Source organism: Columba livia, chromosome 13 (genome assembly GCF_036013475.1).
Source record: "Columba livia isolate bColLiv1 breed racing homer chromosome 13, bColLiv1.pat.W.v2, whole genome shotgun sequence".
Classification (NCBI taxonomy): domain Eukaryota; kingdom Metazoa; phylum Chordata; class Aves; order Columbiformes; family Columbidae; genus Columba; species Columba livia.
In genome coordinates this window covers 11,424,096-11,447,019 of record NC_088614.1, presented here as the reverse complement: position 1 = coordinate 11,447,019, position 22,924 = coordinate 11,424,096, and the positions used below count along the sequence as shown (strand labels likewise).

The 22,924-nt window shown below is 59.8% G+C and overlaps 2 protein-coding genes across 9 annotated transcripts; one reads left to right on the top strand and one right to left on the bottom strand.

Moving 5' to 3' along the window:
- Positions 1-330: 330 nt before the first annotated feature.
- Positions 331-8,439, bottom strand: FCSK (fucose kinase). Of its 6 annotated transcripts, none has more exons than XR_010465962.1 (23): positions 8,283-8,438; positions 8,037-8,194; positions 7,891-7,941; positions 7,676-7,801; positions 7,411-7,483; positions 7,025-7,122; positions 6,815-6,895; positions 6,606-6,725; positions 6,269-6,410; positions 5,899-6,026; positions 5,695-5,799; positions 5,099-5,269; positions 4,959-5,026; positions 4,432-4,796; positions 4,035-4,245; positions 3,773-3,939; positions 3,443-3,670; positions 3,147-3,290; positions 2,907-3,026; positions 2,646-2,833; positions 2,387-2,446; positions 1,073-1,296; positions 331-925 (listed from the first exon to the last, which is right to left on the bottom strand). XR_010465962.1 is itself a non-coding variant. In XM_065028968.1 (23 exons), the coding sequence occupies exons 1-23, from the start codon at positions 8,350-8,352 to the stop codon at positions 809-811; spliced, it is 3,255 nt and encodes a 1,084-aa protein (XP_064885040.1). In that variant the 5' UTR covers positions 8,353-8,438; the 3' UTR covers positions 331-808. The 6 variants fall into 6 exon arrangements, 5 of the variants coding, with proteins under 5 accessions (XP_064885040.1, XP_064885041.1, XP_064885042.1 ...); XM_065028968.1 differs by having other exon boundaries at positions 2,347-2,446; XM_065028969.1 differs by having other exon boundaries at positions 2,347-2,446; positions 5,695-5,796.
- An 854-nt stretch (positions 8,440-9,293) lies between these two features.
- On the top strand, positions 9,294-22,843 carry ST3GAL2 (ST3 beta-galactoside alpha-2,3-sialyltransferase 2). 3 transcript variants are annotated; one of them, XM_065028993.1, is made up of 9 exons: positions 9,310-9,443; positions 16,868-17,128; positions 17,456-17,708; positions 17,792-18,217; positions 18,328-18,521; positions 18,972-19,151; positions 19,346-19,391; positions 19,548-19,667; positions 20,085-22,843. In XM_065028993.1, the coding sequence occupies exons 4-9, from the start codon at positions 17,885-17,887 to the stop codon at positions 20,256-20,258; spliced, it is 1,047 nt and encodes a 348-aa protein (XP_064885065.1). In that variant the 5' UTR covers positions 9,310-9,443; positions 16,868-17,128; positions 17,456-17,708; positions 17,792-17,884; the 3' UTR covers positions 20,259-22,843. The 3 variants fall into 3 exon arrangements, with proteins under 3 accessions (XP_064885066.1, XP_064885064.1, XP_064885065.1); XM_065028994.1 differs by lacking the exon at positions 16,868-17,128 and having other exon boundaries at positions 9,294-9,443; positions 17,777-18,217; XM_065028992.1 differs by lacking the exon at positions 16,868-17,128 and having other exon boundaries at positions 9,295-9,443.
- Positions 22,844-22,924: the final 81 nt, after the last annotated feature.

Here is a 22,924-nt window from a genome sequence, read left to right as displayed (position 1 = left end):
TCTGTGAGCTCAGAGGGAGCTGAAGAGATGAGGGACAAGAACTATTCACCACTTCTACCCTGTGCCACAGTCTCAAGAGCATCTTCCCACCTTTCCCCCCCAGCTGGCACTGGCCCAGCATGAATACAAACACCCCTGAGAGCCTACCTGGTGCCAGCCCTGCAGCAGCACTCCCCTGCTGTCCTCTGTCCCCAGGGCTGCAGAGAGCAATGAGCACCCCAGTTCTGACTCACCCACCCCCAGAAGGGCTTTGTCCCCGCACTGCTGGGCCAGCGCTGTCCCACGGGGAGGGAGGAGCCCTGCTAGGGACAGAGTGGCACAAACTCATGCTAGGAACAAACTTTTTTTTATTCAAAGAGACTGCAGGGACTAGTAACTCACTGCAGAAATCATCTCAGCACAGGTCAGGGACTTGATTCCACATGTAGGAGCATTCGATGCTGAATGGGCAGCACTGGCCCGGGCTGCTGGAAGAGCAGGAGGGCTCTTGCTAGAGGCAGCACTACAAGTGCTGTTCTTTTCTCGCTGGAAAGCCAAGAAAACTGGAGTGAAACCCCAAAAATCAGCCTGGAGGCTCTAGTACACTGTCCTTCCAGCAAGACCACTCTCTGGGGATGGTTTTGCCTGCCCTGCTCGTCACAACTTCTCCAGCCTCTCTGGCTTTTGGGGCAAGTAGCAGCACAAAAAGGCCACGTCAAGACCTAAGGCACCTGCTGGAGCCAGCTGAAGGAGCTGCCCCTAACACAGCAGGGACTTCTCCCTCCTCTGCCCCACACATTTGCCAGGAATAGGTCAGGGCTGAAGACCTTCACACAGCCACATCCTCTCTGGAGGGAGCACCATCCTTCAGATCACATCCCACAACATCCACAGGGAAACCGCCCATGTCCACCTCGATGCTGTGGACGCTGAAGTTGCCCAGTCCCTAGGGAAAAAAAAAAGTTACGGGTTTGGGCAGGAGCCATCAAGGGACCTGTTCTCACTTCCAAGATGCTCCTGGTGCTTGTGCTAGATAAAGCAAGTTTCTGTGAGCCGCCTGTGACAGCGAACCACCTGGGAGCTCCCATCTCACCTCGGTTTTTGCTAGAATTTGGTGCAAAGCCTCTTTCTGCCGAGGGGCTTTGGTCAAGACATAAAGGAAGCCACCACCGCCAGCACCAGCCAAGCACTGCCCGTAGACGTGGGGCTGGAGAGCAGCCATCATGCGCCTCACGGCCAACGGCTCGCACCCAGGGGCCATGCACTTCTTCTGCTGCCAGTAGCGCTCCAGACACTGTCCGAGGAGCGGCAGGTTACCTGCAAGCGAGAGGAGATCGCAAACCATTTGCCTCTGTTTCTGCCTCTGTTTCTTGCCTCTCCTAGAATCACAGAATTGTTTAGATTGAAAAAGACCTTTAAGACCATCAAATCCAACCCTTATCTAACACTACCAAGTTCACCCCTAAGCCATGTCCCTGAGCACCACATCTACACATCTTTTAAACCTCTCCAGGGATGGTGACTCCACCACTTCCCTGGGCAGCCTGTTCCAATGTCTGACAACCCCTTCTGTGAACAAATTTTCCTAATATCCAACCTAAACCTCCCCTGGCACAACTTGAGGCCATTTCCTCTCATCCTGTTGCTTGTTACTTGGGAAAAGAGACCAACACTCATTCTAGTAACCCCTCCCTGTCACATTACTTGCTATGAGTTAATGTACTTCCTTCAGATTCTAGTTACAAACACCTAATACAGTCTAACTGAACTGTTGCATCTCCCTGGCCTGTTTATTAAGCAGCTCAGGCAGTTAAAACTGGTATTGTAGCTCCTGTTTTACTTTCTCTGCCTGTAAAATCTGCTTGAACTGCTCAGCCCAAGCTAAATTCCACCTTCTCATCTACCCAGTTTTCCTCCCAGCTCTGCCTGCTGGAAAGGAAACCCAACCCTATCACATTGCTGTTTATTTTTGATCCTCCACAAGGGGAGAATTTCCATGCTTTAATGCTCCAGCTTCCCCTCTACAGCAGCCAAAGCCCAAATGAACCCACTGCACAGGCTGGGCACAGCCTCCAGCCCCATCACAGATGGCCCGTGGAAAATCAGCCAGACTCTGCTTGTCTAAGCCCCCATTCCTCAAAGTCTTCATTCAAGCCTGAATTTTAGGGCATTGCTTGTAATGTGCTGGTTTTCAGGCACTGCCAGTAATATGCCAGGCCTGGGGGGAGGATTTGAGGTTTCTGCAGCTGCAAAAGTCTGCAACCCCCCAGCCCTTTTCCTCCCCCAGGACTGCACAGACCCTCCCTGGGGAAGTTTGTGTTCCTTTAGCAGTTCAAAGGGCCCTGGCCCACGGAAGGGGGCTCACACCTTGCCTCAAGGCCTGGGCACACTCCTCGGCATTGCTCACCAGCGCGTCGGCATTTTGCACGGCAGAGGGCAGCCTGGCGTACCAGTTCCTCACCACATCCTGCAAGGCACCAGAACGTCCCTTGTCACCACCCAGCTGGCTCCAGCAGCACCCAGGGAAGTAGCACCACACCCACAGCCTTCGGTGCCAGCTCCCATCGGGGTGGGAAAGCTCTGCACCAATGAAGGGGACAGGTAACAGAGACCATAGGGGAGCAGAGGCCAAAGGCTGTGGCACCCATGGGCCACATGGGTGTTACCTGGAGCAGGTTGCGGGCCAGGCGGGTCTTCCCCGTGTACACCAGCAGCAAGTGATCATTGAGGGTCTGGGTAAAACCATCCGGCACCAGGATCTTCTCCACCTCCACCCTGAGCGGCAGCTGGGCCTTTGACCTCCCGATTTTGATGCCAGGCACAAGCCCACCCACCTGGTCCTGCCAACCACCACCTACAGAGCATAGGGTGCTCTGCCACTGCTGGATCCCCCACCCCGTGGGGCGGCTTCTCCCCCCGGCCGCTACCTGTGGTGAGCCTCTGCTCAAGGTGCAGCACAGCATGGATAAGGGATGTGGTGCTGGCTGTCTTCCCGGCCGCCCGGTACAGCGCTGCCATCACTGCTCCCGCCAGGATGCTGCTGGTGCCTGCAGGGAGCACAGGTAGGGCCAAGGGCAGTGAGTGGGATGCACCAATCTGGTGGTGGCAGCAGGAGGGACTCCCTGGTACCAGGGAGGGACTCCCCAGCCCTTTCCCTGCAGATTTACCAAGGCCAGACCCATGGGGCAGCTTGGACCAGGTCTGCACCTCAAATCCGCCCCCAAAGTTCTCCATCAGCTGGGCCCCCAGGGGTTTCTGCGAGGGGAACTGCACCACCTGGGTGCAGATGAAGGCAGCTTTCAGCAAGGCTCCTGAAAACACAAAGAGAAAGCAAAGCTGATGCCTGTTGTGCTACCTGCTCCCTTACCCCATTGTCCAAAAAAAGGGGCCACGCTGGTACCATGGGGTCAGGACACCAAGGGGACATCACAGGTAGGGAGCTGTGGGGATGGCGACGCCTCACCTGGTGCATGTGGCTGGCAGTAATCCTGCAAGTGCTCCAGCTCCCGGCACACCAGCTCCATCACTGCCTCGCTCTGTGGCGTCCCACCAAGGCTGGTGAGGCGCAGCTCTGGCTCGCTGATGCGCCGCACCTGGGCGCCGATGGGCCGGCACCCGTCCACCAACACTGCCACGTCCACCACAGCCCCCCCGTGCTCGTATGTGATGGGGGGAGTGTCGCTCCAGCCGCCTGCCGAGGCTCACCGTCAGCCCCCTGCAGCACCCCGGCTCCTTTTCCCCCAGCACCACAGGGGTGACACACGGATCATCCGTCTGGGGGACACACACTCACCAGAGAGGTCCAGGCGGGCTGGACATGCCACCTGCACCCAGTGCCCCAAGGGTGGCAACTCCACCTCCCCCACAGTGACAAACTGGCATGAGGACATCACTGCCTGCCGGATAAGGATCTGCTCAGCCCCCTCGTAATGCCGAGCCGCTCTCACCAGCAGAGCTGGACTGGGAAAAGAAGGATGCTGAGCCCGCTGCCATGGTGCCCGGCACGTGATGATGCTCAAGATGGGACAGCTGCCCCTCACCAGCCCCAGCCTCACCTGCTCATCCACTTCTGCCGCTCAGCAGCCAGCTCCCGGACACCACCAGCGATGTCCCCACTCTCCAGGCGTCCAAAAGCCGAGGCCCACTCCCTGTTGGCAGCGGGGCCGCTCCGCAAGCCCCCTTCCCCTCGCGCCATGCAGCCCAGGACGTCAGCAATGCAGGCAAGCGCCCGGGCTGCGATGCCAGCGTCATCAGCTGTGGAGGCAACTAGAAAATAAAAGGAGATTGCAAAGCCACAGCCAGGCTGCAGGTTGTCCCACAGCAGCCCACTTCTGCAACAAGGGGTGAGGGGTGAACTCATGGGTTCTTGCAGCAGGGGGTCATTAGAGGGGGTGGGGAGAAACAAACAGCCCTGATACACAAGAGATGTAACACACAGCAAGTCCAGCTCACCCTCGTCCAGCGTGCCCAGCACGGCCTCATGGTAGCCCTCATGGACAGCACTGCGGGTGAGGGGCTGGAGGCTGCTGTCCCGGCAGCCCAGCAGCACCTGCCGCACCTTGTGCTGGCCCTGCAAGAAGAAAAGGTCCCGGCGGGCGCCCAGCTCAGCCACCCTGTCCAGGCAGGGCAGCAGCTCCTGCCACGACATGCGCCAGGCCGTCCGCCAACGCGCCAGCCGCTTGCCAGCCACTGGGGCCAGCAGCCACAGTACATCCTCCAGCCCCAGCGCCTCGTGGGCATGCAGCACTGGGAAGAGCCGGGCACTGAGCAGGCAGCGGCTCCTCCGCGGCATCTCGGCATCCCAAAGGTCTCCTTCCCTGATGGAGGGAGAGCATGTCAGCACCGTTCCAGGGCTCAGGGACACCTTCCAGGAGGGGAGCTGGAATGCAGGATGGGTTAGGGTGGCCGTGCCACCTCCCACTGCAGCCATCCCCAGGGAAGCAGGGGTCTCCTGTCCCATCCTGGCACGTGGCACTTACCGTATGCCTGTACGGTGGAAAAACTCAGCCCAGGGCATGTTCAGGTAGGTGGCCTCATCAGCAGGGCTCTGCAGGGGATGGAGAGTATGGTTACACCTCGGCTTCATGGGGAGCCTTTTGCTGCCTCACTGCCCCCGTACCTGCCAATCGTCAAGGCGGCCTGTGAGCGTGAATACACGGCAGGGCAGGTCACGCAGCCGGACGTGGTGGCCCTGCAGGACAATGTCATGCAGGGGACAGCCCTGCAGGGCTGGCGAGGAGTCTGCAGCAAGGCCCGAGAGGAGGCAGCCAGGACCAATCTCCAGGGGACCCTGTCGAAGAGGCAGCAGGGCATGAAATGGCACAGCCAGCCCCACAGCAGCCCCCAAACCAAAGCGAGCCCCCAACCTTGGAAGGGAGCAACCACCCTGCGTTTTGTCATGTGGCTGTGGGGACACGGACTGCATAAATCCAGGCCAGGTGACAGCCTTTAGAGATCTGCCATGATAAAGCCCACAAGGAGAGTGTCTGACCTGGTCCCCAGGGAGGGACAGTCCAGAGGTGACAACATCCTCTCCTTGACTGGGAAGAGTGACAACCACCACGGTCTCCCGCACCAGACAAAAGGCAGCCAGGAAGAAGGGCACTCCAAATCCCACAGCCATGGGTCCACCCTCCCAGCCATGGGTGCCATCCCACCCCACTGCCCCATTCAATGCACTGAGGACCCGGGGTCACCCCCACCCCAGCCACATACCTGGAGGTGACAGTGCTGGACGACACTGCCGGCTGCCAGCTGCACAGCTCCTTCCAGCAGGCAATTGGTGACCGAAGAGCCGTCCTCCAGGAGATGGGGCTGCTGCCGGGGACACAGAGGCATGTGGGACCAGGGTCCAGCCACACAGCCTGAAGCAACCCCCAAAAAATGTGCATGAGCAAGGCTGGGGACAGGAGGACATACGTCCACATGGGAATGGGCTGTTTTGCAGAAGCGGAGGTGGCTGGCAGAGCCGGGCAGGAGCGTCAGGCTGCGGATGTGGTCACTCGCAGAGGTGGTCATGTAGTCATAGGATGCATTGGGGATGCAGGCTGCAGGGAGGCAGGAGAGCTGTCAGCGCACCGATGGCAAATGTGGGTGTGCCTGACACCCATGTGAGCCACGGGCAGCCAGGCTGAACATCCCCAGCCAAAGAGCTGAGGAGACGTGGGGACCCGCCATAGCGGGGAGAAACAGCCAGGTGCCAGGCCCCAACCACCACATTTCTCTCCACGCAAGGGAACGGGACTCAGGGATGGGTCATGTCACACATGCAGGTCAGAGTGTCACACACCCATGCTAAGAGGGAAGGTGTGGAGAGCTGTCCACAGGACAGAGCGGGCACTCTTCACGCTGGCATCACCACCACCCTTCACAAACTCCTCTTCCGTCATCCCCTCTGCCATGCACAGCACGATGTCGAAGAAGAGGGAGAGCTGGAGAAAGAAGGGACTTGTTGGGTGCAACTGGGCTGGCTGGTGCAGCCACCCTGACCCCCCACCCTGCTGCTGGGTGCTCCCCTCCTGCCACCACTTCCACCCAAAACAGACGGTGCAGGGACAAACAGGCCCTACAGAGATGCCTGACACCCGTGAGGTGAGGGGTCCTGTCCCCCACAGAGGGACTGTTACCTGGATGGGTGGTGCCCCCGAATCCAGCCCCATGTAGGTGCAGGCATCCAGAGGAGGTACGACATGGGTGGCGAGAAGCTGTTCGGCAGCATCCGAGGAGAAGAAAACGACTCCACAGACCTGCCAGAGCACAGCGGGGCTGAGGCCACCACCACGGTGACACGAGAGATGGGGCTGGCAGGGCCACCAACACCTAAGTTGTGCCATACCAGTGGGACAGTGCCGTCAGGCCCTGCGCACTGCTGGATCTGGGCCTCCGTGCCTTTGTAGACGATGTTGTGCACCAGCCCCTGACAGCGAGAACACCCAGATAAACTCCTTAAGGAGCCCCAAGCCAGACCTCAGCACCCAAGGGACCGAAGGGGCAGGGAACCCTGCACCTCCAAGGGATGCCCCTTGAAGGGGGAACTGCTACTGACCTCCTCATCAGTGAGGTAAACCCCATGGTTCCTGGCATACGCCTGGCTCCCGGGCACCGCAATCACTCTGACACCCTGGAAGCCATCCCAGTTGATCCCTAGAGAAAGGGATAGAAACCACTGCCCATTGGGGCAGCGCACGTACCCACACTGGGCACAGCTGCCTGAAAACTGGGCCCACAGCAGAGGTGGTGACAGCAGCATCTAGCCTCGGCCACCTTGCTGCAAGCACAACGGATGCTCCCTACCACACACAGATCAGCAACACCCGCGAAAACGCACCCTAATGGGGGCACAGCACAGGCTGAACTGGCTGTGCCACTGCAAGCTCCAACTCCTATCCCAAGCCAAAGCGGGGGCTAGAGGCAAGGCTGGCACCCACTCACCTGGTACCGCGGGCACGGTGAGGAGCATGTCAGTGCTGCAAACCCACACACCAGGCGGGGAGCCCACACAGAGCTGCCGAAAGAAGGGCCACATTCCCAGGGCGGGTCTGGCCCTTGTGGGACACCCAGCACCCTCTTCCCACTGTGCTGGGAGACTGCTGAAGGCACCCCAAAAGCTTCATGGGGAGCCGAACCCACTCCCAAGCTGGGGTGCCAAGTATCCCATGGCACCGCCCCAGTGCCCCGTCCCCCAGGCCACACAGACCCGGTGTGTCATGGTCCCCAGCAGGCTGTCCAGGTTGCAGACCAGGGCTTCAGCCTGGGTGCTGGGCTCCTCCACGGGCAGGCAGGTGAAAGCCCGGCCGCAGTCATCGAAGGAGAAGTCACGGCCCTGGCAGGACGGGGAACCAGGAGGGGGTCACAGAGAGGGAGTGGGTGTGAAGTGGCTCCGTGCTGCAGGGGTCCCGGGTCGGCTCTCACCATGTGCAGAATGAGGATCCGGGCGTCCCGCAGGACATCGGAGGTCACCACCTGGGAGGAGAGAGCAGGCGACAGTCACCGGGGACGGGGCAGCCGCTCCCCCGGGCCCACCGCAGCCCCTCCCGGGACGGGGACAGGCCACTCACCGTGCAGCCCGCCCGGGCGCTGAGGTGCTCGGCCGCCACCAGCAAAGCGTTGAGGGTGGCCCCGCCGCTGCCCAGCCGGGCCCACGGGTCTTCCACGGCCAGGAGGAGCGCGGGGGGCCGCGGGCCCAGGCTGCCCCTCAGCCGGCGGGACTCCAGCTCTGCCAAGCGAGAGGCCGGCGGCGCTGAGGGCTGGCACCCCCGGCCCCGCCCGGAGGGGAGAGGGCGAGCGCCAGCCCCGCCGCTTGCCTCGCTGGAAGGCGGAGACGCAGCCGCCGCGCTGGCAGGTGAGGAGGAGTACGCTCCACTCCGCCGCCATCGCTGCGCTGGCCCGGACACGCTGCCCTTCGTCCCCCTGGTGGGCGGCGCGGTGCCTGCTGGGAGCTGTAGTCCAGCCCCGCCAGCGGCCTTGCGCCTGCTGCGGGAGGCTCGTCAGTGACGACCACATCTCCCAGCGTGCACTGCACGGCCAGACAGGCCCCGGGCTGCTTAAAGGTACAGTGTACCCCTGCCTCGGCGCTGTCGCCTCAGCGAGGGGCTTGCAGGGGAGGAATAGAGGTTTTGACGTTTTTCTGCCCCAAATTGACTGCCGGCGGCGGCGCGTACCCCCAAGTGCCACGCGCTATCCCTGTAACGAGCCCACTCGGCCTCAGCCCGGCTCCTCCCAGGGGCTCTCCAGGGGGATGGGGGTGCCCAGGTGCGGGCCGTGGGTGCCGGTGCCCGGTGGGTGCCGGGGTGGGCGGCTGGTGGGTGCCCGGTTGGACACCGAGGGTGCCGAAGGGCCCGTGTGAGTGCTAGGGTGGGTACCGGGGAAGGCGGTGCACCGGGGTGGGCACTGGAGAGAGATACCGGGCGGTGCCGATGTCCCGGGGTGGGCACCGGGTGGGTATCGAGGAGTGCCGATGTGCCGGGGCAGGGACTGGGTGGGTAGCGGGGACTGCCGATGTGCGGGGATGGACATCGCGGGAGTTACCAGAGTGGGTACCTCGGTGGGTGCCCGGGAATGCCCATACGCAAGGGTGGGTACCGGAGGACGCCGGTGTCCTAGGGTGGGTACCGGGGTAGATACGAGGGGTGCGGATGAGCCGCGGTGGATACCGGGGTAGCTACCAGGGATGCTGGCGTGCCGGGGTGGGTACGGGGATGGATACCGGGGAAGATACCGGGGATGTCGTTGCGCCGGGTGGTCGCGGCGCGGCCCCGCTCGCCTCCTACAAGTCCCACAAGCCCCGTCGGGCGGCGGGAGGCCGAGGACTACATCTCCCAGGCTGCCGGGCCCGGCCCCCCGCCCCGCACAGCGCGGCACGGCCCGGCCCGGCCCCGCACAGCGCGGAGGGCGCGGCGCGGCGCGGGGGGCGGCGGCGGGGCCCGGGTGCGCCCGGCGGCGGGGCCATGCCGGAGCCGAACCAGGTACCGCGGCGGGGAGCGGGCCCGGAGGGGGATGCGCGCACGGCCCGGCTCGGAGGACCGGTCCCGGGAGCGGGAGAACGCGGGCTGCGACCGGGGGAGGCTGGCGGGGAACTACCACGGTACTTAGTGCTGGCCTTGGGGAGCACGCACCCGGAATGCACTGGATTCACTCCCGGGGTGCTGGCTCCGGGAGGATGCGCTGGCCCCGGGAGGACACGATGGCCCCGGGAGGGTGCGCTGGCCCCGGGTGCTGGCCCCGGTCCTGGGATTCTGGCCCGTGGGAGGGTGCACTGGCCCCGGGAGGACACGATGGCCCCGGGAGGATTCGCTGGCCCCGGTCCTGGCTGCCAGTCCTAGGGTGCTGGTTCCGGCAGGATGCGCTGGCCGGGTGGCTGGCCCAGGCCCTGCGGTGCTGGTCCCAGGGAGGATGAGGATGCACTGGCCACAGCCCTGGGGTGCAGCCCCAGGGTGCTCCCCCCAGAGGATGCACTCACCCTGGGGAGGACGCTTGCCCCTGGTGAGAGTGTTTGGGCTGGACCTGGTGTGGCTCCCCGCAGCCTGGGGGAGCTGCCCCCCTCCAGCTGCGTGCCCCGGGGTGGTGCCATGGGGCCCAGACCCCAGGGAGGTGCTGGGGTGGCCACAAAGGGGTCCAGGACAGCAGAGCTTGCTGTGGGTGTCCTCAGTCCCAACCAGTCCCGGTGTATGTGTGTGTGTGTGTGTGTGTGTGTGTGTGTGTATGTGTATGTGTGTGTGTGTGTGTGTGTGTGCTGCATGCGTGTAAGGTCCCTCAGCAGCAGTGTGACACATGGCTGTGTGACACACAGCGTCCCTCGCTTGGGTAGTGTCAGCCAGGATTTCACAAACACAGCACAAGCATCCCTGGGGACAGGGTAGGAAACTGTCATGAAGCAGGGGAATGCCTGTTACCTGCATCTATGCCTATGGAGTGCCAGCATGGGTGTTGTCATGGGATCCGATCAGCATCTGACCTGCCTGGGTGTGTGCCTGTCCTGGTGTTGTGAGGTATTTCCCTGGCTGAGGCTGCTGGAGTGGGGTTGGTACCAGTGCCTGGTTTTTAGGGGCTGGTGTTGCAAGGGGTCCCCATGCACTTAGGGGGCTTGGAGGCACAGGATCAGGCGAGGTTTTGCTCAGGCTCTAACTGCAGAGCCAGAACACTTATTGCAAAGCTCCCAAATATTCCCCTGAACCAAGGGCTCCCCATCCTACCTAACAGGAGGATTTTGCGGGGGGAAGATGGTGCTAGGGCAGCGGGTGAGCTCAGACCAGAGGAAGGGCCATGGCCTTCCTGCTGCAAAAAACCCAGCTGGGTGAAACCAAATAACATCAACCCCACAAAACTTGCTGAGCTTCCCAGCAGGAAAACGGGTGGCCTCCAAGCTGGTAGAGGTGTTTTTGCCCCCTGTTATCTGGGGATGCCAGGCCAGGGGCTGTGGGGCTCCCCCACATCAGCACCATCCTGAGCAGCAGCACCAACCATGTCCCAGCCAGGGCAGCAAGTGGGGACGGAAAGTTGCTCAGTGCTTTGGGCTTTCAGAGCCAGATGTTGCATCCGCAGCGGTGAATCTTGGGGTGGGGGGGCACTACCTTGGCTGCCATCCCCTCCCACCATGCACGTTGCTCGTCTGTCTGTCTGTCTGTTCCCATCTGGCAACAAGCAGCAGCCCCACTGCCGGTTGTGTGCAGCAGCTGCCTGTCAAAAGCATTTCCCTCTCCTCCGAGGAGCTCATGGCGGTTCTCAGCAATGGCAAAGACGCGATCCGCTCGCCCACCCACGCCTCGCCGGCGCTGGAGGCAGGGAGCGCAAGCAGGGAGAGTAGGCAGGGAGAGTAGGCAGGGAGAGCAGGCAGGGAGGGAGCGCAGGCAGGGAGCACAGGCAGGGAGAGCAGGCAAGGAGAGCACGCAGGGAGAGCAGGCTGGGAGAGCACGCAGGGAGAGCAGGCTGGGAGAGCCTCGGCTGCCACACAAGGAAACTGACTCAGGCTTGGATTCTCCTGCCCAAACAAGCTCCAAACTGCCGCTTTTCAGCACAAGGCTCCAGCATCAGCAAGAGCACCATGATTTCCCCACCAGCTCTCAGCATGCCCGATGCCACCCAGCTTGGCCCACACCAAGGACCCAGCAGCTTAATGGCTTTCGTCTCCTCCCGTTGCATTTAATTTTTGCAAGAGTGCAAATTGCTAATTGTTCTCCAGCAGCTTGGCTGACTTCGGTGCTTCTCAACAAGCTGTGATTTATCAGAGCCCACAAATCCCCAAGGGCTTGGGATGTGGTGGGAGAGGCTGGGAACCTCCTTTCTGTGCTATGCTGGGCTCCGAGTCGGGCTCTGGGCGATCTCTTGGCTCCGCGTCTGTCTTTGCCACCAGCATCTCCCAAAAGCTTTTACGGAGACTGCAGGAGATTTGGACCCCAGCTCCTCAGCAAAGTTCCCAAAGACACCCCCAAAAATGCACAGGAATGAATGGTGAATATATATAAATTATAAATATATACATATATACATATATATATATATATGCATGTGTCATATATGGGTCTTTATTTTTTTTCTTACTGGATGAATAGCTCAGTGCTGGGGTTCTAAAATAACTCCCACAACAGTCACTCTTGGGAAACCAGAGCAAGGTGCAGTCACTTTGCTCTAGATGCCACCATGTCCCCAGCAAGGGACTTTTGATTTTCAGCGGTAATTGGGCTAATTAGGAAAATGTAAGTGCTCCCCCTTCTCCCTAAGTGTCTGAGCAGAGCCCCAGCTAGCAGAGCTGAGAAGTTGTGTTCCTCTGCCAGAGGAGCTGCTCTAATTTTACATTTAATGGGAGTCCCTGGCAGTAACTGGGCTATGCTGGGACCGATGGCCTTCAGCTGGGAGAGCCTTTCGTAACATCCCTGCAATCAAATCTCGTAGGTACAATTTTCTTAATGAGTTCTGTAGCCTCTCAGCACCACCTACAAATGGAGCAAACCCTGGGCAGTTTTACTGGGCTTCAGTTCTCTTGAGTTTTCAGTTCTCTGCTCAGGCTGTGTCCCAAGAGGCAGAGGGGGGCTTTGGGTCACAGCACCCATCAAACAGCCCTTGAAAGCCTTTCGGTTTCCACCACCTCCCATCCTCGGTGCTGCTGAGCCCCAGGGCACGGGACAGGGAGCCCCCGCACCCCTGCTCACCTTCCTGGGCAAAAGGCCATGGCCAGTGCCAGCGATGCCTCTCTGGTGCAGCGTCCGCTCATCCTGCACATATTTTCCTAGTGAGGCATTGAGTGTGTACCTAATGAGTGCGGGCTGGTAAAACAAGCTGTGGTGGTGGATAGGGAGCTGCAGCAGCTGATGGGGGGCTCAGGGTGCTGCTGATGGCTCCCTGAGTGCTGGTGACACAGAGTGAATGAGGAGCCCTGTCCTTGCTGGGCAGCATGCCTGCCTGCAGCGTGGCCACCTCCTTACAGGTGGCTGAGGATGTGGGGAGACTGATTTGGGGGTGCAGACCCTGCTGACCCCAGCCCACAGCCATGGGATGACAAGATATCCAGCAGCTGGGCACCTACAGAGGCTGGGGAGCTGTGGGGAGGATGGGGACAGGAGGAGGCAGCAGGGGGGTGGTGAGACCTGGGCTCTGCCATGGGCTGGCCAGCATCCTGCCTGCTAGCCAGCCCTGAGCCTGGTGGGAGCCAGCCTGGTGGTGCCTGATGTGCTGGTACCTGGTGTGGTGGTACCCAACCCAATCACTCAGTGGTATCTGACCCAGCAGTACCTGACCTGCTGGTACCTGACCTGGTGGTTCAGTGGCACTTTACCTGGTGTTTTGTGATCAGGTGGCTCAGTAGTATCTGATCTGGTGGTACCTGACTTGGTGGCTCGGTGGTACCCAGCAGCTAGGGCAGTTAGTGCAATCTGGGGGCTCTGGGGCTGGTGCCGGGGGGTGCAGGGCAGCATGGCTGGGTCTGGCCCATGGCTCTGATGGGCTCTGCAGGAACTTGGGGTTGGGGGGCAGAGTCTCTCTTCTCCATCAGGCTGAGCAGCGAGTCCCCTTCCCCTCCTTGCCTGTCCTGGTGCAGGGAGCCAGGAATAACAAGGCCACACAGTGAGTGTGGCCTTGGGCTTATCAACCCCCCTGCAGCACAGGCACAGGGGCTGGGGGTCCCCTTGTCCCCCCAGCAGCCCAGGCAGGAAGAGCTGAATGGCTGCAGGGTCTGGTGTAGGCGAGGGAAGCAGTGCTGGCACACTGCCGAGCAGTATCCCTTCTCGGGGACGGGGGCATCAGCCGTGTGGGCTGGTGGTGCATGTGGCTCACCTGTCCCAGTGAGTCCATGCACGTGAGCTGCAGGGGCGACTGGCTGCTTCTGCCAGTGGGTGTTTTTGGAGGGGAGAGGATGGGCTCTGCATCCAAAGTCCCCCACATCAAGACCCGCCTGGACATGTTCCTGTGTGACCTCACCTAGGTGTTCCTGCTCCAGCAGGGGGATTGGACTAGATGATCTTTTGAGGTCCCTTCCAATCCCAAACATACTGTGATACTGTGATCCAGCATCACCCCGTGGGCCAGTGCAGCGTGTTGGGGCTGGAGCATGTGCCCAAAGGGTCCCCGCTGTGCTGTGGTCAAGCCAAAGGGTTTGGGATGCTGCTGGACCCATGCCTGCAAGCTCCATCCACCAGCAAAGGGTGGGAGCATCCCTTCCTGAGCGTTCCCACTGCTGGGACCTCCTCTGTGCCCCCAAATCCCATAGGAAACTGCCTCGGGAGTGGCTGGCTCCATCCCAGCTCTGCGCTGGGGATTTGGCCTCCTGTGCTCTTTCCTGGCCCCATCCCAGCACTGAGGGATGAGCCCAAAATAACCCCTTGGGATGCTGGGCACGAGAAAACACTGCCGTTGCCAGCTGGGGGTGCGAGAAGGGTTTAAAGCATGGGAAACCCAATTAACTCGGCTCCATTAGCTGATTGAGCTGGCTGATAAGAGTATGATTAATTAAAAGGATGAAGAATAAGTTACCAGGTCCTCACTGCCTTCGGGCTGTGGTGATGGCTTAACCCATGAATTGGCTTCTCCTGTTAATACCTGGTGCCCGTCAATCCTTCTCGGCATCGCTGAATAGCAGGAGAAATGCCCTTATCCTAGGTTCGCTCTCTGCTCCTAGGGGAAAATCTGATCCCTCTGGATGGGGTGGTGCAGGAAAAGCCCATTTTAATTAACCGTGCTTTTCTCGTCGGGCCTCGGTTTGGCTTTGGAAGCCAAGTGATGCAGAAGGAAGGGAGAATCGTCCCCTCCCGCGCCGCCCCGGGCAGGTTTCCCGCTCGCCATCCCCCATTTGCAGCGAGCTAACGCGAGCTGACAGCCCCGGCAGGGACGAGCTCCATGGCTAAAGCAGCACTGGGGGGGCTGCAACCTTGGGCAGCCACTCGGGCCACAGAGAAAAGGCAAATTTGAGCGGTTTTATGAATTTTTGTACTAATCCTGCTTGCTGAAGCCAGGCCTGAAACAAGGACAGATCACCACTTGGTGTTTCTTTCTGCCTGGGGCTGAAGGAGGTGGGAGAAGGCTCACACCCCCCCCCGACTTCCCTGTCAAAAAAAACCCTAAATCTCTTTTTTCCACGCGTGACACAGGAGGGATGCTGGGCTAGGATAAGGGGTCCCTGTGCGTTTCCCACTCCTTCAGCTGCAGCGGCTGGGTGCTGCTCCAGCACCCGGTCAGTGACTGTCATTTTCCAGCAAGGAAATCAGTGCCAGCAACCTCAGGAGAGGTTAGAAATGAGCAAAGCCAACAAGAACTAAAAAAGCTGAGTGGGGATGGTGTTACAATGGATGGAGAAGGGGAAGGCATTCACCAGGCCCTGAGTCTGTCACTCCAGCATTCATCCCCAAATTAAAGATTATACATCCTGAAATGAAAGATTATATGGTTGGAAAAGTCATCCAACTGTAAAAGCAGCAGGGTGATTTACCAGGACCTTTTAATAGCCTCGCTTCGTTAGCTCTTGCAATCAAAGAGAAACTCATGTTTGATGAGCATGTGGTCTTCAGGAGGTGATTAAGGAGACCAGGGGATGAACTTTTATTTAGTGATATTGCTGAGTTACTAGGCTCTCTCACCATGGAAAAATCCTGGAATCCCCTGTTATTTTAAGAGGGAAACATCAAAACCTGGTGCAAAGAGCCCTTGCAATGGCCGGTGGGGTTTGCTTTGCCGGAGGCAGGTTTGGTTTGACTTCGGGAGCTGGCAGGGGGGGAACAGTTGATGCTGGGGTGTTCTGGATGTTGGGTCTGTGGGGAGCAGTGCAGATGGAAACAGCCTCCAGCCCCTGCTAGGGAAGTGATGACTCAAACGAGCCGCTGGTCTTTGAGGATGCTGTAACACCTGGGCTGGGGGATGGTTTTTCCCCGCCTGCGGTCGAGGGCAGCTCTGGGAGGCCCCGGCATGGGGCTGGGCAAAGCGCGCTCCAGATGCCGGCAAGGCTGGGATGTGGCAAGGAGCCGGAAAAGGATTTTTCCCCCTTTCACCGGGAACTAAAATACCGCAGGCACGTGATAGCCGATTTCCTTTAGCCTTTAAAAAGCCCTGTGGGACAGAGAGCAGCGGGAGCAGGGGAAGGGGCTCAGCCCATCCCGCCCGGCATCTTCGCCACGTCACAGCTCAAAAGAGCCCAAAATCACCTTTTACCTCCAAAACCTTCCAGCATTGTGCATCCGGAGAGCGGGTTTATAGCTTTTCACTGGCTTTTTCCCAAATTCCCTTCGGTGAAAACCCTCCCTTTAACAACCGCCCCTGCTTTTTCCACTGGCAGCAACCCAAGAAACTCATCGCAGTCACTCGCCGGTTGTTCATGTGACATGTAGGCATATTAAAACCTCCCTGAGTCGGGAAAAGGACTGGGGACAGTGCTCGTGCCTGGGATGTGCATCCATTTTCTGTCTCTTTCCTTTAAGGTCTCTCACCACTTGGACAAATATTTGACAGCGGGTTAATGACTGGTGCAGGAGTCATCTGTGCCTGCAGCGTGATACGCTGGGGGGGGATTTTTTTGGTCCATACTCAGGTTTCCCCCCATCCTGGCAAGAAGCTTTTTGGGGGGTTCCGCAGCCTCCATCCCCAGTAAAAAAGCTGGTAGCTTCTGGAGGGTGGTTTCTGTAGGAAAGAGGCATCCCCAGTGCCTGCCAGCTCTTAATTAGCACTGCTGGCCTAATTGGGGCCAGGGCTGAGCTGGGTTTGGCCTTGGGAGGGTTCTTACCCCAGCATCCCCCTCCCCCCTGAAAAGCCCCGGATGGGTCACATCTCCGTCCCGCTGGGGTGGTGGATCCTGTCCCAGCTCAGAAACTGTGTTAAAAGGGGATTTTCAGCCTTTTTTTTTTCACCGAGGAGTGGGGTCCGGCTTTGTCCCTTCAGCTTAGGGGGCTCAGTTGCTCTCCCCGTCCCTCCCCAGGCGCAGGCGCCAGCACCTCTGCCTCGGCTATTTTTACCCGCTGGGATCACGAGCGAGCAGGTGACCTTCCCCGAGGGACGCTGCCACGCGGGGAGGGGACAGCCGCCGGCACTGGGGCACCCGTCGGGCTGCGAAACGGCTGTTTCCCGGCTGTTGTGGCGGCAGCAGCAGCCGGTGAAGAGCGTTTTGGAGGGGCTGCTTGTGGCTTGATAGAGAAGGAGGATTGAGCGGCAGAAAGGAGCCACTTGTTCAGCTCCAGAGGCGAGTTCATGGCTGAGTCTTTGTCTGGCAGAGAGAGGGAGGGCACAGCCTGGGAGCTGCCGGGAGCTTCCCTGGCACCACTGGTGACGGGCGATACTGGCATCTCAGCTCCCTTTGCACCCTGCGCCTGCTTGTCCCCTTTGGGGACAGCTCATCCCTTGCAGCCCCACAATTGAGGGTGGGCTGGGTGACATTTTTGAAAAGCTCAATTGGGAACAAACAAACTCCTCGATCCCCCAGCACCCTCCTCCTGCTTGGGGCAGCCCCCCTGCTTTGCCACGTGTGTCGCCACCCCTGAACCCGCCATGCCCCTCCTTCCCACTCCAGGTTGGTGTCATCAGGAGCCAGCGGCTGAGGGCAGCGTGCCAGCGGATCAGCTAAAGCCCAGGGACGATGAGAACCATCACAGCCGAGAGCCGACTGGGACCTGGAGGAGCCACTGTGGCGCAGTGCCGCGGCTGAGGCCGGTGTGCCAAGCCGTGCTGGACTCCAGCGGTGGCTGCTCTCTGCTCGGCACGTGGAGCCGTCGGGGGCCCTTGCCACGGCTGGACCACGCGGATGGAAAGCTGCAGCCCGGCAGGTAGGAGCCCGACATGGGGGGGGGACTCCACATCCCCCACTCTCCGCCTCCACCGTGGTGATTTAAAGCTCTCGGTCCCTCAGGAAGCCTCGCTGGCCAGCTGACGCCATCCCGCGCCCTACATCCCAGCCCTATGCCGGAGCAGGTGCCCTCCCCGGCTCAGCCGCCCGCCGACCATGAAGTGCTCGTTGCGCTTCTGCTTCCTCTCGACCGCCTTCCTGCTCGTCTTCGTCATGTCCCTCCTCTTCACCTACTCCCACCACAGCATCGCCTACCTGGACCCTGGCGGGCTGGGTGGCATCCACCGGGTGAAGCTGGTACCCGGCTACGCTGGGCTGCAGCGGCTCAGCAAGGGGGGGCCATACTCCCGAGGCTGTGCCTGCCACCGCTGCCCGGCCGAGGAGGCTGGGGCTGCCGAATGGTTTGACGGGCGCTACGATGGTGCCGTGTCCCCGGTGTGGACCAAGGAGAACATGGACCTGCCACCTGACGTCCAGAGGTGGTGGATGGTGAGTGAAGGGACAGATCCTCTAGCAGCGTGGGGACACAGTTTTCTCCTCCACGAGCGAGGAAGGGGCTGCTGGCCGATGCTGCCACCACCACTTTCTCCCTCCGGCAGATGCTGCAGCCCCAGTTCAAGTCCCACAATACCCACGAGGTCCTGAGCAAGCTCTTCCAGATCGTGCCGGGGGAGGATCCCTACCGCTCCCGCGACCCGCGCCGCTGCCGCCGCTGTGCCGTGGTTGGCAACTCGGGCAACCTGCGCGGCTCCGGTTACGGGCCGGAGATCGACGGGCACGACTTTGTCATGCGGTGAGGGCAGGGGAGCACTGTGCAGGGGGGACACTGCCTGCCTGCTCAGCCCCATGAGCAGTGCAGAGGCATGGGGCAATTCTGGCAGCACCAGCGGGTGCTGAGCTCCTGCTGTGCACCACAGCAGCGTCTCTCTGGGTCTGCTGTGGGTCAGAAGACACCAAGAGGGTTGTCTCTTTGCCATACGCCACAGCCCAGCTCCAGTAGCTCAGTCAAAGAGCCCACCGTGGGTCCTGCTGGGTGCTGGGAGGGGTGGGAGTGGGTCCTGCCCTGCCATCACCCTGGGCTGGCTAGTCGAGGGGGTCCTCAGTTTATCCCAGCACCCTGAGCATCAGCAGGCTGGGAAACTGCTCCTTGGCAGCATTCAACAGCTCCTGGAGGACACCTGTGTCACCTGCAAAGGACAGGATGGCTGGGAGGGGGGTGTCACCTTCCCTGCTCTCTCCCCAGGATGAACCAGGCCCCCACAGTGGGTTTTGAGGGTGACGTGGGCGGTCGGACCACACACCACTTCATGTACCCTGAGAGTGCCAAGAACCTGCCTGCCAACGTCAGCTTCGTGCTGGTGCCCTTCAAAACCCTGGACCTGCTCTGGATCGCCAGTGCCCTCTCCACCGGCCAGATCAGGTTGTAAGTACCTGGCGGGCACTGGCAGCACCGGGCCGGCTGCTCACCTGCCGCAGGACCAGCTGTCCTGGGAGCGGTGGGGATCCGCCGGTTCCTGTCTCCCGGAGCATCCCACAGCACTGGTCCCTTGGCAGTTCAGGCTGGGGTTGAGGCACGGAATCCCGGGGAGCTTACCTGCCTCTCTGCTTTTTCCCCAGCACATACGCACCTGTGAAGCCTTTTCTGCGGGTGGACAAAGAAAAGGTAAGCAGGTGTCATCCCAACCACTGCAGTGAGTGCCCGTTTTGCCATGGCCCCTCTCACCCCATCTTCCCCAGGGGTCACCCCACCTCTTGGTGCTCCTTCCCCTGGTGCTGTTGCTGAAGGGGACGTGGTGCTAACCCCAGTTCATCCTCTCAGGTGCAGATCTATAATCCTGCCTTCTTCAAGTACATCCACGACCGCTGGACGGAGCACCACGGGCGCTACCCCTCCACTGGCATGCTGGTGCTCTTCTTCGCCCTCCATGTCTGCGATGAGGTGGGTGATGGCTCCTTGGGGTCCTCCTCCGGGCCACGGGTTCCTGACTGGCACAGAATTATACAATAATTTTGGTTGGAAGAGACCCTCAAGATATTGAGTCCGACCGCTAACCCAACACTGGCACTAAACCATGTCCCTAAGAGCCTCATCTATGCATCTTTTAAACACCTCCAGGATGGTGACTCCACCACTTCCCTGGGCAGCCTGTTCCAATCCACCAATAAATTTTTCCCAATATCCAATCTAAACCTCCCCTGGTGCAACTTGAGGCCATTTCCTCTTAGCACTTGTTACTTGGGAGGTGGCTTTACTGGGATCCTGAACCTCGCAGGTTCCAAGTGGGTGCTTGGCCAAGGGGCTCCCAGGCCCGGCAGGGGGTCAGGGCTGGCTCACCCTCCTTCCTCCCCATCACAGGTGAACGTCTTCGGGTTCGGCGCCGACAGCCGGGGCAACTGGCACCACTACTGGGAGAACAACCGCTACGCCGGGGAGTTCAGGAAGACAGGGGTGCATGACGCTGACTTCGAGGCACACATCATCGACATGCTGGCCAAAACCAGCAAGATCGAGGTTTACCGGGGGAACTGAGGGATGCGGCTCCTCTGGCTCCCCAGACCTGGCTGGTCCCGTCTGCCCACGGGGGCAGAGGGTCTCCCCGGCAGCCTCGGGTGATGGGCGCTGGGTGGGCAGCACAGCCCCGTGCCACCCATGGAGCCGCCCTCAGCAATATTTGGTGCCTCCAGCAGCCAATCAGGTTCAGAGCTAAAGGAGACTGTTGGCTTTTTTTTTTTTTTTAATTATTATGATTATTAAGAAACTCAGCTGAGAAAGGATTTGTAAACACAATCAGCGATGGACCGAGCGGCGGGGGCGTCCGCTTTGCATCTCTTTACAGTCAAACCAAATGCTGCTCTTTTTAAAACAAGACAAACCCCCCCACCCGCTGAAGCCGGGTGACTTTGGGGAGCACCCAAGCATCGTGTCCAGGCCAAGGGAGACGTGGCAGCCGAGCAGCCTTGCCAGTGGAACCAGCTGCTTCTTTCTTCCTTTCTTTTGATAATTTTTTGTACCCACCTGGGGCAGCCGCTGCCGTCACTTCCCTGCGGAAGGCTCCTGGCGCACAGGCAGGTCCCAGCGTGGTTGTGAGCACATGGACCCATCAGGAGGAGCTGGTGGCTGTGGGAAGCCAACCATCGCCGGCTGATGCTCTGCAGTGGGCTGGGGGATGGAGAGAACCCTGGCTTCAGGGCCAGGCATCCCCGCTCCTCTTGGATTGAGGAAGGGTAGGATGGATTTCAGGAGCGACCAGGAAAAAGGCAGCTAAGAAACCCGCAGGAGTGGCAGCCTGGTTCCTCCGTCTGGGCTCCCTCAGAGGATGCTCCAGGGATGCGGGATGCAGCTGCGGGTCCTGCCCCGCCAGAGGGAAGGAGCTGAGATTTCCTTTTGCTTTCAGGCTGGGAAAAAAGATTAGAGATAGCTTTAGTGGGTGAATGAACCATGCTTTTTTGTGTTGCTATGAAGAGACAGCTCTGGTGAGAAGCTGAAATCCCAAAGTCTTTGCTCCGTTTGTGAGGGTGGGGCTTGGTTTACACCAGTTTGGTGCAGCTGGTGCCCTCAGGGTCCCTGTGGCTTTTTGGGCTGGACAGGCTGCCCTGGGGCACAGGATGGGGACATGCGGAAGGAAACTGCCTCCCCAGAGGTGTAACTAAAACCACTCTCTTTGGGTCAATCAGGTGGGTGGGGTGGTTTTCTTTAGAAGATTCTGGAAAGCTCAAGAAAAAGGCAATCATGGGAAAGATCCCCTGGAGAGGGACCCTCTGCCTGCGCAGCCGGTGATGGCGTTGGGTGCCTGGCACAGCGATGGGTGCCCGGGGCACAAGCCCCGTGGCTCCTGGGGCAGGGACTGCGGGGCTGGGGGGAGCCCTGCCTGCCCTGCCTGGTTGCAATAGGTATTTGAGGAACAATCACCATAGGGTTTTTTTGGGCTTGGAGGTTGTTTTTTTTTACCCTTTTGCATCTGGCTTTTCTGTAGCAGCCTCTTACTGTTTCTCTGCTTCAGTTTGGTTGTTTTTCAGAGTTTTCTTCTTTTTGAGATTTCTCTCTGCAATCATCAAGGGTTTGGGTCACCTGGAGCAGGCACTGAGCATCCCCTGGGCTGGGGAAATTCATCTTTTTTTGTGGTGGGTTTTGGTAGAAGCAGCACCCCCCCCGACACAAGCAGCCTGCCCACAACCTGCAGCCACCACAGCCAGCCTGAACCCCGCCCAACCCCGGGACATGGAGACAGGTTATAGTGAGCCCCTGTCTCCACCTTTCTGGGTTGTTTGTTAGGGGAAGAAAAATTAAAACCACAAAACCACGAGCAACTACGAGTGCCTTGACCATCTCCTGTCGGCTACACCAGGCTGTGCTGCTCCGGTGGTGGGGGGTTGGCCGATTTATCCGGCAGCTGTACCTGCTTCCCAAATAGCTCCGGGCTGGATCTTAACTGGGATGTGCTGCTGGGGGAGACATGGACACATCCAGGCCACCACGCCAGTGGCCAGGGAGGTCAAATCCAGTGTGACAAGGCTGGACCAGCTCTTGTCCCAGCTGAGTGGGGCCAGGCCAGACAATCACAGGGCAAGTGGAGATGCCGGGCACCAAACCCGCCGGCAGCACTGTGCCAGCATCTGGCAAAGAGCACGCTCACGGCTCCTTGCTGCCCTGACAGTATTTTTTTTGGCTACCTTCCTTTCCCTAATTCCCCCCTTTTTTTTTTTTAATAATTATTATTATTTTTTTATTTAAGCTGTCCCGCTAGGACTCGCAACCACTTGTTTCTCTGGCAGAGCGGCCGCCGGCGCTAGGAGCACACTGCACGCCCGGCGGGGCTGCCGAGCACCACTGTACTGTACATAGAGGAGATGTAGGCAGAGGCTGCGGGCAGGGGACAGGCAGGCAGGAGGTGCCCGTCCTTGCCCACCTGGCAGAGGTCTTCATCACGCGGTGCCTGACGGAGCACCCATCGCCTCCCGCCCTGCCGGGACAGGCCAGTGCTCTGACCCAGGGCTAGGAGCAGGCGGGTGGCTTTGCCCGTAGCCTCTGTGTACATGGGTACTTCTGCACACAACTGTCTTAAAACTATTTTTTTTTTTTTTTTCTAAAAAAGTCAATAAAAACCATGCATCGGTCCCGCTCTGTGCTTTCCTTTCAGTAGTCCTGCCTGCTGTGCCTTTGCCTGCACACAAGCCCAGGTGTCAGTGGGGTCAGGA

Coding starts and splice junctions, on each gene's coding strand:
- ST3GAL2 (XM_065028994.1), top strand. CDS start 17,885: ATGAAGTGCTCGTTGCGCTTCTGCTTCCTCTCGACCGCCTTCCTGCTC. Junction 18,218..18,327: donor ACGTCCAGAGGTGGTGGATG/GTGAGTGAAGGG, acceptor TCCCTCCGGCAG/ATGCTGCAGCCCCAGTTCAA. Junction 19,668..20,084: donor CCCTCCATGTCTGCGATGAG/GTGGGTGATGGC, acceptor TCCCCATCACAG/GTGAACGTCTTCGGGTTCGG.
- FCSK (XM_065028968.1), bottom strand. CDS start 8,352: ATGGCGGCGGAGTGGAGCGTACTCCTCCTCACCTGCCAGCGCGGCGGC. Junction 3,027..3,146: donor GCCCCATGGGTCTGGCCTTG/GTAAATCTGCAG, acceptor TGCTCCCTGCAG/GCACCAGCAGCATCCTGGCG. Junction 1,297..2,346: donor TGCCCAGGCCTTGAGGCAAG/GTGTGAGCCCCC, acceptor TCTCGCTTGCAG/GTAACCTGCCGCTCCTCGGA.